Source organism: Stegostoma tigrinum, chromosome 6 (genome assembly GCF_030684315.1).
Source record: "Stegostoma tigrinum isolate sSteTig4 chromosome 6, sSteTig4.hap1, whole genome shotgun sequence".
Taxonomy (NCBI): Eukaryota; Metazoa; Chordata; class Chondrichthyes; order Orectolobiformes; family Stegostomatidae; genus Stegostoma; species Stegostoma tigrinum.
Genome location: NC_081359.1, coordinates 81,654,398 through 81,668,893, shown reverse-complemented (window position 1 = coordinate 81,668,893; position 14,496 = coordinate 81,654,398). Strand labels below are relative to the sequence as shown.

Here is a 14,496-nt window from a genome sequence, read left to right as displayed (position 1 = left end):
GGAGCGGACCAGGGAGTCACAGAGAGAGTGGTTCCTCCGGAAAGCACCCCAGTACCAAAGACATTTTTCCCTCCCCATCCTTATGTGCTTTCAGGAATCCCCTTCCCTGATCCCATTTCTGAAGAAGGGTCTCGAACTGAAACATCAAACTTTCCTGCTCCTCTTATGCTGCTTGGCCTGCTGTGTTCATCCAGCTTCACACAGTTATCCCTTATTTCTTGTAAGCCTTTTCTATTTCCTGATTTATTTTCTGCCCCACATCCTGCTCATTAGGCTCTTATCAGTTTTTCCCTTTTGCACTTCCTCAACAATATGTGCACAGATTCTAGCCTTCCAATGACATATTGCTTCTTGCTGTCAAATTTAATTTCATTTTTTTAAAAAACAAACAACGTACCCCTCCCTCTTCTGCACATCCGACTATCCTTTCGAATAGGATGCATGTCCTTGGATATTCAGTTCCAAGCACTGATCCCCTTGCTGCAATGTCGTTGTGATGTCAGTCATGTCTCTGTCAAAAACACCAGCTTATATCTTCTCCACGAGACTTTTGATTGCAAATTTTAAACAACCTCACCTCTCCATCCTCTAGTTCCACATCCAGGAAATCAAAATCTCTGAAAACTCTGAACTGTTGTTCACTTGTGGTGTCATCCATATTTTCTTGCTCCCTTGGACCATCATCTGATGATGACACTAGGCTTGCCTGATGTTCAATAAGATCAAGATCTCCACTTGAGGAGAAAATAACCTAAAACAGATATCTCAGTTTAGTAGTATTTCCACTAGGTGCATTCATACATTTAATGGAATGCTTACTCAAAGTAAAAGAAAAAGTACGGATACCCAGGATAACCATAGGTATCCATAAGAATACAAAAGAATTATTTCAGAGCGTTTCTCTGCATTATTCCAATGACATTTGCACAAAAGAATTAATATCAGCCAGATGATACAGTTTCCATTGTAAAACATTTTCATCAGTCTTCACGAATCTTACTTGATCATCAGATACGTTTACTTGAAAATTATTTAAGTTCACAACCAGCTAACTTTACCATTATCCCACAGTAACTCTAATTCATGGCTTGACCTGTTCAGTACAAATAGCAATCTTGACTATTTTAGACCATATGCTTAATAAATTACTTTAAGTGACATAATGTATTTAAAACTGAAACTAGAGTTAGATATGGTGAAGATTTTAATTGACAGCAGAAAGATGTGCCATTGTCTTCCTAATTGCTGCATGTTTTGCAACCTAAGGAAGCAACGATGTTTTTAAATGCCAAATCATCATAATATTTCACACCAGTTTACAATTGTAAGAGTAAAACTCCAAGAGTTAATCAACATACTTGTGTAATAATCTTAATATTGACATTTTACCGTACATTTATACAGGTGTTTACTTCGAATTTATAAAACATGTGACTAGACACATTTGTGATCCTTAAACATATACGTAGAATCCATCCTTTTATTCTTTTGAATGTCTGCAAAAAAACTTGCATGGCTTTACTTAAATCTAATATGGCTGCTATTAGATTCCTCCTCTAATTTGCTAACTCTCCCTCTTGTTTTCGGTCATGCAACTATCCCCCACTTGTAAAGGGATCAGGATATCTGTTGCCAGGCCGACAACAAAATTATCCTTTATTTGTTGGAAGGTATAGACAAGTAGCCTGGGCTAATTTACCTTCTAGAAGACACATTTCATTTTGATAATGTGCTCTGATGATGCAGCTGGCAATGGAAAACCACCAAAGAATTAGAGACTGCAATATTTTCAAATTCTCCATAACTGAATGTGTTGGTGCTCTAGTCCACATTTTTAAACTGTTGATTCAGTTTAATCCTTGCCATTAAACTGTCATTCACTATTTAATATAATTTTTGTTACAATTTTAATTGTAAAATTAAATCAACTGTCAACATTATTTCCAGCTTGTGCTTTATCACAGATCACGTACACATATTGAACAAGATTGGGTACATAAAACCCAGAAAGTCAATTTGGTGTTGAACAAGCTGTCACTAAGATTGGGTAATATACATCCCTAATTCAATATGTCTGATTAAGCATATGTGGGGAAAATATTCTCAATGTTACTTTCTTAATTTTCTAATGTTATCTAGACAAAAGCCAGCTGTTAAAACTATACAAAAGGAACCATTATATTTGAATACAGAAACAGAAAATACATTTAACAGTACCAAATTTCTCATGAATGGAAATAATGCTGACAGTTGATTTATTTTTACAATTAAAAATGTAACAAAAATTATATGGAATAATGAATGACAGTATAATTCCTGCCATTAAACTGAATCAACAGTTTAAAAAGCTGAACCCGAGTATGTTCAAAGAATTGAACTTTGACTCTCATTTTCCTGGCAGCACGTATAATAATGACAGATGATGGCATCAGTAAGAACCCGTTAGTGCAGTTGGCTTGAATTGAAACAGAACCGGATAAACTGAAAAAGTAGCTCATTCAGAAAATTAAATTTTTAAATCACATAACATTGCCTAGCGAATGAAAATTCACATACCCTTTCACAAAACACAGATCACTAGTGAATAAATTTCATTTATTTTTTCAGGCACAAGAATTTAAACCAAACAGCAAACATGCTTATTTGACCTTGTTACTATTTTATGATTTTTAAGTACATAAGAATCAATCTTACACATTTAGTTTTGTTGGTGCTAATTACATAAAAACATTTTTTTTTAGAAAAATTAAAAATCTATAATTCAAGTGTTTCTTTAATATCTTGTGTTTAAATAACTATTCACATAAACAAAGTCATCAACTTACAGAAGGATTTTTGGTTAGGCCTACATTCTGACCACACAACGTAAGAACGTTTACCAATTTTTCTCGTGTTCTTTTCTGTCAAAGAAGACATTTATAATTAAAACAACAGGCAGGAATTTGACTGAGGGTTTGGGAGCTCTTTAAAAATTGCAAGTGAGTCTCAATTCTAGGTTTCCTAACCAAATGCTTGGAGTTTCCAATTCTCAGCAGCACCTTTAAGAGTGAGTAATAGTTCTGGTTGCAAGCCTGCACCAATCACTCCAAAACTGGGAGTGACATTGCATAGCACAATCCTATATAATGTTAAACCAGACTTTGAGTCATCATTCATTACACTTCAGAGGTGTTGTGAATTACCTTTCAAAGATTCAAACATGCAGAAAGTTCCTCCTCATTCCCTGTGCCATGATATGCCCTTTCACACACACCCCATGGCCCGTTAAGCTAGGCTGTGGCACTTCCATGTCCACTATACATGGACCAAAGAATGCATAATGGGGCTAGGCTGAGAGTGCAGACATCACTCCTGACATTTTCTTGAAATCACTGAGCCTGACTGATAGAAGAGATCAGACAGTCTGTGCTATCAAATTCACAATGTTTACTTACACAAGATCAAGGGTTTCACATGCTTTGCAGTTTCAACTATTGGAACTGTAAAGGGTCTAAATTATTGATACTTTTTTTAGGCTATTGTGAAAGAGTTAATTTAATGAGCAAGGTATCAATACATGACTAAAGCTTCTTTCACATGCAACTATTTCTATGGGTATCAGAGATAATGGGAACTGCAGATGCTGGAGATTCCAAGATAATAAAATGTGAGGCTGGATGAACACAGCAGGCCAAGCAGCATCTCAGGTGCTCCTGAGATGCTGCTTGGCCTGCTGTGTTCATCCAGCCTCACATTTTATTTCTATGGGTATGTAGGTACCATAGTCTAGTATCGTAGTTGAGGCTGTGGGTGGGGTGGCATAGCATGGTATGAGGGTTTTTGTGGAGGGCATGGGTATGGCATGGATAGCAGGGCATGGGGAGCTTGTGGGTGGTGATGCAATGTCAGCTGTAAGGCTGGAAGATGTCCGCTTTTATTGTTATTGGGCTGAAATCCAACAGCCCTTGTGGGTGCCTCTGAACATTTGCTGGGGTTGGCTGGCTCAACGGTAGCTGCCACCAACCCTTCAGCAATGAAGATTATGTCCTTTGGCACATTTTCCCAAAGAAAGCAGGAAAAGCTGAGGGATTTTCTGACTCCTACTACCCACCTTGATGAAAATCCACCCCACTATGTCACTTACCCATTCATTCTCTACATTTACTATACATTGCATTTAAGTGACGAGTATGCATCATGCAGCATTTCACTTAGATTCAGTTATATCAGAGTACAGGGGTGAATTTTGACTTTTTTTTTTAAATGTGAGATCCACAGCAGCTTATCTCAAGCAATCTTCTTTTGATCTTAATTTCGCAGTTGTCCACTTTGGTGACCCATCTTGTTAAATCATGTGCCAGAAAAGGCAGCAGTGCTGTATGATGCCAGAAGTTTGCAACACATTTAAACCCCACTTGTGCACTATTTCAGATTCGACAAGCAGGAACTGCCTTCACATGGTGGTGTTCTAGCATTATCTGTAGGGAAATGACCCGAAAAGACAAGTTTGCACCATGGTTCACCAACAGCACCCTGGAGATATTGTTGCAGAAGGTAATGGAAAGGATAGCAGAGCTTTTCTTCTGCTGACTGGGAAAGAAACCACACCACCAGACTCAGCCAGCCTAGACTGGGATACCAGACCTGCTCAGTGCAGTGTTAGCAGCTTAAAAGAAACACAACGGAACAGGCAGAAGAATGCAACTATCTTCTCTTTACTACCTCACACAAGGGGGACATTGCACACATATCTCATTATTGCAGACAGGATAAGCACATATCCTCCCATACCACTATTCTTTCCTGCCTTCTGCACTTCTGATTCACTCAAAAGGGGGCACCTCACCACCTCTCCTGCATCACCTCTAACTGGTCATCCATGCACTGCCATCACTCAATTCCTCTCTTGGTCTCACTTCAAGAAAAATTGGTCCACCTCCCAGAATGATATTTCCACAATACCCCTACTGACCGACCTGTAGTTCCAGGGCTGGTTGCACTTGATCTGCAAGATTAACAGTGGTCAACCTCTGGATTGGAATTGGAAAATCCCCTTGATTTACTTGGTGGTAAACCTAACTGACCATAATCCCTCTTGATCCTATTATTGACCAGTCCCCTGTGATTTCACACGTATCCATTTGGTCGAAATATGTTTGCCATGTAAGCTGCAGGCACATGCTGTAATTGTGACAATGACACAGAATGTTGTCAGAGCAGCAGTATTTCCACCCATTTGACTGCTCTAAACCGTGATGTACTGCCACCTCTCCTCATGCACTAAAAAGTAATGTAATCCAGAGAGGGTGGCAGCCTCCAATAAGTGCAAGGTAGGTTTGGGATACATAAAATTATGAGGGTATAGATATGGTGGGGAAATTAATGACCTGGGGGCATACATTTAAGGCAAGGGGCTAGAGGTTTGGAAGGGATCTGAGGATGTCCTGGGAAAATGGAACTCTCTGCTGTAAGAGTGTCAGATACAGAACTCTCAGAACATTTGAAAAATATTTATATATGCACTTGCATTGGCAAAGCTTCCAAAGTTTTGGGCCAAATGCTGGAAAATGTGATTAGAAGTTAGGTGATTGTTTTTGATCTATATAGATTCAATGGGCCAAACAACCTTTTTCTGTGTAGACCTTGATTACGTTATGAGTGAGTGCTAAGAAATGAAGCTAAGAGACATAATATGCATTTTGTGTCGATGCATGAGATGCATGTCTGTCTCTGTATGCAATGCAACCTGGCAAAAGCATGCAGGTTGTAAGAATAAAAGCCAAAAGAACTGCAGATGCTGTAAATCAGGGACAAAAACAGAAGTTGCTGGAAAAGCTCAGCAGGTTTGACAGCATCTGTGAAGAAATCAGAGTTAATGTTTCGGGTCTGAGGAAGGGTCACTGGACATGGAAAGTTAACTGATTTTTTCTTCACAAATGCTGCCAGACCTGCTGAGCTTCCAGCAACTTGTTTTTGTTCAAATCATAAGAATCCCTTACTCCAAACTGAAGTCCTAGAGGGCTAAGTGACATGTGGGTTGATCTAAGGGCAGGTACAACCATGTGGTGAGACAGATGGTTCGTCACTGTTGTCTTCACTGGATAAAGGGTTGAGAATACAGTGCCCAAAGCACATGCAGAGACGTTGTGGTGAAGACAGAGTTGTATGCAGGCCAGTGCAGTACATGGGAAACTGTTCTGACTTTTATGTACAGAATTGCTGTCACTAGTTTTTCCAACGGACAGGAAAATTGTTAGGTGCATAGAAATTAAGCGAGTTGATGTTGTCATGAGAAGCAAATGCATTGAAATAAAATAGATACCCCTCATTAGAGAGATTCTGAACTGGCCACATGCAGAAAATCATAATTCTTTTTCCTGACATGGAGATTTTGTTTTTCATCTTGCCATATTTTCTTATATTTCTCACTATTTCACAGGCTGCTCACAGGAGCAGAAAAGATCACCTAAGGAAAGTGGAAGTTGCACAAAGCAGGTTGAGTATGTGAAACATACCTGGGAGAATTGGGGTCTCTTCCAGCTCACAGGGACCAAAACATTTGAATTAGAGCTCGATGAGGTAGATGAAGTGCTTCGAGTGACTGCTATTGTCCTAGGTTTTCCATCCCTCCCAGATGGACCATGAAGATCATCGTAATTTCTTCCAATCACAGGAGTCTCCAATAAAAAAAACAAGAAAATTGTACAATCTCACCCCATAAATCATTACTGGACTAACTCTAATTTCATAGGTTCATTAAAAGACAAGCTATATAATAGAAAGGTGGTCTTATCCAACAATATCTAAAATTTTTAGGATTGCTACTCAATATTTGATAGCACCAGACAGCAGGCAATGCTTACATTGTATACAACATAACCTACCATCAAAAAAGAAACAATTTTTAAAACCTTCCAAAAATGGTAATTACTGCATTAGTAATATTTAATAGAAGCAGTTTTATTTTCACAACTGTGAAATAAGCATTGCAAACTCTGCTAATTGTTGGCTTAAAATATTTTGAGAGATAATTGCTTGACATATTACTAACTTTGCCAACAATACAATTTTCAGTTCAATACTGAATTGGAGACCAAATTTACTCAATACGTCCATGAAATTTGTATTGATATATTCCAAGGCTATGGGACTCAATGATTTCAGTTGAAAATAAATTTGAGAAAAGTGACAAATGAAAAGTTTCCAATGCTTTCTTTTCTCTTAAAGATATATATCAGCTTTTGTTTTAAAAAATTCTGCTATACTCCCATCATGTTGATTTTTTTATAGTAATAGATGGTTTCCATGTTCCATGGATCTATGCAGATAGGTGGGATTTAAAAAAATTCTTTTTGGCTTAATTTTCTCTCAGATAAAATAATTTATCCCACATTGTAACGTATGATTGATTTAGTGTTATTTTCTTCAGTAATATATTTTTTAACTAAAAACAGCAAATGATGAAATATGTTTAGGTAGTCAAAATCCTGTTCTCACTGGTCATGGATCCATAATACAAAAAATGTCCTTAATTAGCATTAATGACTAAATTTACCTAGAAAGATCGCAAGATTGTTAGGATGGGAAATAGGAAAGTGTTTGCACCATACTAGAGTGAATTAACGACTGTAGAATACGAACAGCTCTAAGGAATATATCAGCAAAGTACAACAACTTGCATTAACTTTATGTCCTTAATGTAAGAAATATCCCACAGCACTTAACTGATCCACATTAAGGCAAAAATGAATGCTGAGCTAGAAATGGGATTATAAGCAGGGTGTTTGATCAAAGAGTTGCACTGTAAGGAAGATAAAAGGGAAATGGAGAAGCAAAAAAATTTAGGGACGTGATTTCAATAGGTAAAATAGCAAGGTCACCAATGGTGGGATGACCAAAGGATGCTGTTGCAGGAATGCAGATTTCTGCATAGTGAGGAGGGGCTTGATTCATTAGGAGGCGATTCAGGATTTCAATCCAGCGACAAGGAGCAGTGATAGATTTCCCAAGTCAGGATGGTGAATGGCTTGGAGGGGAAGTTGCAGGTGTTCCCATATATCTACTACCATTGTCCTTGTATGGGCAAGATGGTAGTGGTTGGGGTTTGGAAGGTGCTATCAAAGGATCTCTGGTGAATTTATGCAGTAGATCATGTAAGTCATAAACACTGCTGCTACTGAGAGTTGGTAATAGGGGGAGTGGGAAAGCATGACCTCAAGAGCAGCAATTTCCTAATGCCACATGGAGAAAGGACAGATTTCTGAGGCTTTGGGACTGGTTCTGGGGCAGGTATGATGTGGATAGACTATAACCTAACAGGGCTGGGACTGATGTCCTTGCAGGGCGATTTGCTAGTGCTGTTGGGGTGGGTTTAAACTAACTTGTAAGGGGCTTGCAAACCGGAGAGATCTCCTACATTAGAAGGAAGTGAAGTTGGTAACAGAAAAGCTGCTAGAGAGACGAGAAGACAGGAGAAACAAAGCTTCAAATGCAGAATGATGGCAAAAAGACTAAGTTAATGCCATTTCACTTGAATCAATGTAGCATATGCTAATAGGTAGATAATTTATGACCATAAATGGATATGATCTAATTGCCATTACAGAAACATTGCTGCATGGAAGCAGACACATTAGCAGCATTCAAGAAACACTTGGACAAATACTTGAATAGGAAGGGAGTAGAGGGATACAGGTCCTGTAAGTGAAGACAGTTTCAGTAGGGAAGGGAAAAATGAGTCAGCACAGGCTTGGAAGACTGAAGGGCCTGTTCCTGTGGTGTATTGTTCTTTGGAGACTGGGAATTAAATGTTTGGGAAGGATGGACAAAAAGAAAAATGAGATGATGTTGCATTGCTAATAAGGGATGGGATCAATATATACAAAAGAGAAGATTTCAGGTCAGGGGAACAATGTATGGATATGTTTGAGTCGAACTAAGAAATTGAAATCATTGTTTGCAGTTACTGTTAGGTTACCAAACATTAGTGATGGCATGGAGCATGGTATTAACCAGGAGTTGACAGAAGCTGGTAACATTTGCTACATAGTAATTATGAATGATTTCAATTTGCATATCTACTGGGTAGATGACAAGCTTATGGAGTTAGGGACAGTTTTCTAGAAAATTTTGTTAGAAGTTGACTAGTGAACAGGATGTTGTAGGTCTGGTATTATGTCATACGAAAGGGCCAATTAATAATCTTGCAAAAGAACCCACAGGATGAGTGGCTGCAAATAACAACATTTTTCATTATGTTTGAAAGTGAGGTGGTTCAAACTCAAAAATGTGGATTAAATTTGAGCAAGGGAAATCATCACAGAATGAGACAGAAATTGTTCAAGGTGTGCAGATTTGGTCTCCTTATGTGAGGAAAATACATTATTGCCATAAAAGGAAGTGTGACAAATATTCATACTTGTTCCTGGGACATTGCTATGAAGAGAGATTGGGTAAACTGGGCCTATGTTCTCTAGAGTTTTGAAGAATGACAGATGATCTCATTTAAATTTAGAAAATACTTAAAAGAAATAGCTAAAGTAAGTACAGGTAACCTGTTTCTCATGGATGGAGATTGTAGATCAGGGTGCACAATTTAAAAATAACAAGGACGCCACTTAGATCTGAGATAAGGAATAAACCTTGTACACTGAGGGTTGCGAACTTCTGGAATTTTCCACCACAGAGGGCAGTGCAAGTTCAGTCTTTCACTTAAGGTAGAAGTTGATGGGTTTCTGAATGCCATTGAGTTATATGGATGGGGTGGGGAAAGAGATTCGAAGTGTTTGATCAGCAATGATCAGACAGAATGATGGAGCAGACTTACTGAGCTAAATGGTCTATTCCTGCTTCTATGTTCCTTTATAGCAAAAACAAAGAAATGCTATAAAAAGGATAGGGATCTGGAAAAGTTGAGGAAAAATGCCACTAGTGGTCAGCAGGTCCACTCACAATAATCATAATATGGGACAAAGTGTAGAAGAAACTTTGGATGCTTTTTGTGAAAGAGATGATGATAACCATTGCAGAATTTAATCTACACACATACTGAAAAAAAATCAGACTGGAAGCAGTAGCCTTGATGCAGAGTTTGTTCAATGCTTTTAAGTTAGCTTTTCTTTCAGAGCAGCTCATTTTGGAATTGACTAAAGATCAAGTTATGTTGGACTTGGAGGAACAAATTATTACAAATGCTGGAATTTGTACTGAGAACAATGAATGCAGGAGATCACAGTGGGTCCGACAGTGTCCATGGAGAGATAGCAAGCTAACGTTTTGAGTCTAGATGATTCATCTTCAGAGCTGAAGTGAAATGTGGAGGGGACTGTATATATGGTGTGTGTGTGTGTGTGTGTGTGTGTGTGTGTGTGTGTGTGTGTGTGTGTGTGTGTGTGTGTGTGTGTGTGTGTGTGTGTGTGTGTGTTAGAGGGTGTACAGTGTTGATGGAGAAAAGATATTGATAGTTCAGATTAAGTGATCGGAATGTGTGAATGGCAGAACAACGGTGAGTCTCCTGCCAGACTTGAAAGGACAGACAGTCCCCACTAGGGTTGGTTGGGGTGGGAGAGGACATGATAAGTGAGAAGAAAGGGAACAAATGGGAGCTGGTTCACAATCTAAAGGTATTGAACTCAATATTAAGCCCAGAGACTGTAAAACACCTAGTCTGAGGAAGAGATGTTGTTCCTCCAATTTGTGTTGTGATTCACAGGAACACTGCAGTATGCCAAGGACAGACATGTGGGCATGTGAGCAGGATGCTGTGTTATAATGACTGGCTTTGGAAAGGTAAGGGTCCTCCTTGCACACAGACTGGGAGGTGTTCCGCAAAGTGGTCAGACTGGGAGACAATATGGTTTCATCAAAGGGCAATCATGTTTAATTAACTTGGAGTTATTCAATACAATAACATACAATATGGATAAAGGGGAGCTTGTAGACATGGTATTCTTGGATTTCCAGAAGGCTTCTGGTGAGCTGCCACTCGAAGGATTATTGCAGAAAAGCTCAGGCTGTGTAAACATCGATAGCTGTTTGGCTAGCTGGCAGAAAACAGATTATGCACAATTGGGACTTTGTCTGATTGGCACAATGCAATGAGTGGAGCCCTACAGCTGCCTGTGCTCAGTTGGGGCCTTAACTTTTTCATCTAAGTCAACAACATAAATAATGAGGGAAGCAGAGTGTTGGTAGCTGATTTGCAGAGAACACCAAGCTACAGCAGGAGTTAGATAACAAAGTGTGAAGCTGGATGAACACAGCAGGCCAAGCAGCATCTCGGGAGCACGAAAGCTGATGTTGAGCCTAGACCCTTCATCAGCTCTCTGATGAAGGGTCTAGGCTCGAAACGTCAACTTTTGTGCTCCCGAGATGCTGCTTGGCCTGCTGTGTTCATCCAGCTTCACACTTTGTTATTTTGGATTCTCCAGCATCTGCAGTTCCCATTACCTCTCTACAGCCGGAGTTATGCTGTATAGAAAACATAAGGAATTTGCAGCTGGAGATAGACAGTTTGGGTGAGTTGATGTTTAACATGGTAAAATGTGAAGTTATTGACTTTGGTAGAAAGAATGAAAAGGCAGAACATTACTTCATTAAAGAATGACTGCAGAAATCCAAGGTACAGAGGGATTTGTGTGTTCTGGTGCAGGAGTCATAAGAAAGTTATTATGCAGATACAGTACATGATGAGGAAAGTAATGGGATGCTATACTATGACAGGAAGTGAACATCAAAGTACGGATGTTAGGCTTTAGTCATACAGGGTATTGGTTCGACTATATCTCAAATACTTTTGTGCAGTTTTGATCTTCTTATTTAAGGAGAGATGTAATTGCATTTAAAGCAGTTCAGGCATGGATTATAGATTGATACCTAGAAGGGGTGTGTTGTCTCATAAGGATAGGCTGTACAAGCTGGGTGCATTTCCACTGGAGTTTAGAAGAACGAGGGGTGATTTGTTTCAAGTATATAAGATCTTAAAGAGACTTGACAAGGAGTTAGAAATAATATATAACTAGAGGCCGTTGTTTTAGAACTAACCATAAGCCTTTTAGAGTAGACTTGAATAGAATTTCCTTTTACTCTCAGAGGGTTCAGAGATTTTGAAACTCTCTGCCTCAGAAGTCTCTGGAGGCAAGGCCATTGAATATTTTTAAGACGGAGGTGAATAGTTTCTTGTTACACAGCGGAATAAAGAGTTATTGAAAGTAGATGAGAATGTTGAATACACAAAAAAAATCATGTGATCTAAACAGCACAGCAGGCTTCAGGGGTTTATCAATCTACTTCTACACCTACTTTGTATGTTTGTGTGGGAGTTGGCGAGATAAAGAAAATATAGTGAGAACAAAAGGAGGAAAAAAAGCAAGAGCGGATTTAAACACAAAGATGAAAATTTTAAATTGAAAGTTTTGAGGAGCTGACACTAATGTAGCTCAAGGGGAAAATGAGTTTTGAATGGGGACATGAAAGGTTGGGAATAGGCAGCCAGTAGGGAAACATTGGAATAATCGAGTCTGCAGATGACGAAGGCTTGGATGATTGTTTCAAAAGTGGATCGGATGAGGTAGGGCAGAAACAGTCTTTGTACAGAAGAGAAAGTGGTACCAGAAGAGGAGATCAGGGACACAGAATACCTCAGAAATGTCAAAGTGAAATTCCAGTGTCTTCCCTGGTAATTCCTTTGAAGTATTTTTCCACATTCGATGCATTTCTACTTGAGATGGGTCACTATGTTGATTAGATGGCAGGACCAGACTTGCAGAACGGCATACTACTAACTTAAGAATGTTTAAGGCTTCCTTCCAATGTACACTCTGTAAATGCAAAGTCAACATGAGTCAATCAAAATGTTGGAAAATTGAAGATGAACATCAGATCTGTAATCTAAACTGGTAAACACTAACAGCTTTTCCATTTTAATTTATTGTTCATATATCAATTTGTGTTGTGGATTCTTCCCTGGAAATTTTCTCTATTTCAGTCCATTTCTGCAATAGGAGTTTAAAGTATCCATCAAAATCAGACAGGAACTTGATTACACTACACCATCAAACTTGAACCTCTAGCAGCAAAAAGGATAAGGGCAACAGATGCACAGGAACACTACCACATGCAAGTTCTTCTCCAAATCAAATATCATCCTGACTTAGAATTGTACAACTATTCCTTCACCATGGCAGAGTCAGAAATCCTGGAACACTTCCCAAATGCATTACAGATGTACCTACAACCCAAGCAGGAGTTCAAGAAAGGTGCTCATCATTATTTCTCAAGAGCAGTTCGAGATGGGCAACAAATCCTGTCTTAGACAATGTGCTCATTTCCCATAAAAAAAACAAAATATGCAAAAATAGGTGTGAAAGCCTACTTTCTGGACACTGTGCAGTGACAGTGGGCAGGGATGGGACCTTGGGGAGGCCTGCAGTAAGATGTCCTACAAAAGGCATAGTGACCTTGTTGTCTAGTACTTCTGTTTTTTTTACCAACCTTAGCTTCGACCAATGTTTTCATGAGGCTTGTGACTATTACAATTTAATTAGTTCCAAGGAGAAACCTTGTAATTATTTTTGCAGTTCCAATTTTTAGGATTATTTACCTACTCCAATGGACGGGCAGTCAATTTGCCTACCCAAAGCCATGAAGTTCTCAATGACATAATTAGATTCCAACTGCTACATTAATGCTGGCTAAATGAAGAACCTGCTCGGGATTTCCTGTTAGGTGAAGTTTAAAAACAAAGATCCAGGGCCTCCTGTTATGCAGTAGTGTCCCTACCTCTGAGCCAGTAGGCCTAGATTCAAGTCAAACCTATCCAGAGGTATGATTGAAAAAAATCAAAAAATAAGATCAAGATTAAAAGAGAACATTTAAGTTTTTATATTACTTTATGTCCAGGCCAGGCATCTGGAGACCTTCTCTCCTGCCAGACCCTCTCGGAACTTTCTATCACACACACCAGAAGATAGCCATGGGTGCACCAATTCCTGGAGGCCAACAGTATAACTGTCACTTTCAGAAGCTCAAAGGGAGACAACATTAATCAAATGTCGTCTCTGCTTTATTGTTGCCAAATATCTTTTTTCCTCAGGGAAGTATTGTTGCCTTCCATTTCTTCATCTTTCACTGCTGCCTCATCATTACTGCACAACTGTGTCGACTTAAAACAATGTTATATGACATGTGGAACAATGTGCCATTTTGGATACTTAAAAACTTGCTTAAGCACATTTGATCAGCACCCTATTCTATATCATCTCAATCTCATTACATAGTATGCAAAGTCAACAAGCCTAGCTGGGCTAGACATTGAGTCTTCCTTTTAACAGGGTGAATAAGTTAGACAATCACTAAATCACAAATTACTCGTGGCCAAGTGGGCAATTGATGACAGAACCCTTTTTTTTGAAAAGGTGTATTTTTTTAAGTCTCTTCAGTAGAAAAACCCACGTGGATTTGCTGATTCAAATTGCCAGTTTCTATGCTGTAGGTTATACATAATTCTTTGCTGGGCTC

General features: G+C 38.9%; 1 protein-coding gene across 7 annotated transcripts in view; it reads right to left on the bottom strand.

Annotated features, from left to right (window-relative positions):
* Positions 1-14,496, bottom strand: part of LOC125453068 (protein furry homolog) — a 301,124-nt gene that overhangs the window by 48,389 nt on the left and 238,239 nt on the right. For all 7 annotated transcript variants that reach the window (XR_009445855.1, XR_009445856.1, XM_059646706.1 and 4 more), the window contains exons 48-51: positions 12,618-12,797; positions 6,495-6,656; positions 2,826-2,900; positions 578-751 (exon numbers count right to left, since the gene is read on the bottom strand). Coding sequence is in view for 5 of the 7 variants with exons in the window: in XM_059646706.1 (XP_059502689.1) it covers positions 578-751; positions 2,826-2,900; positions 6,495-6,656; positions 12,618-12,797 (591 nt within the window). In the remaining 2 variants the exon portion in view is untranslated. The remainder of the gene's footprint in view (positions 1-577; positions 752-2,825; positions 2,901-6,494; positions 6,657-12,617; positions 12,798-14,496) is intronic.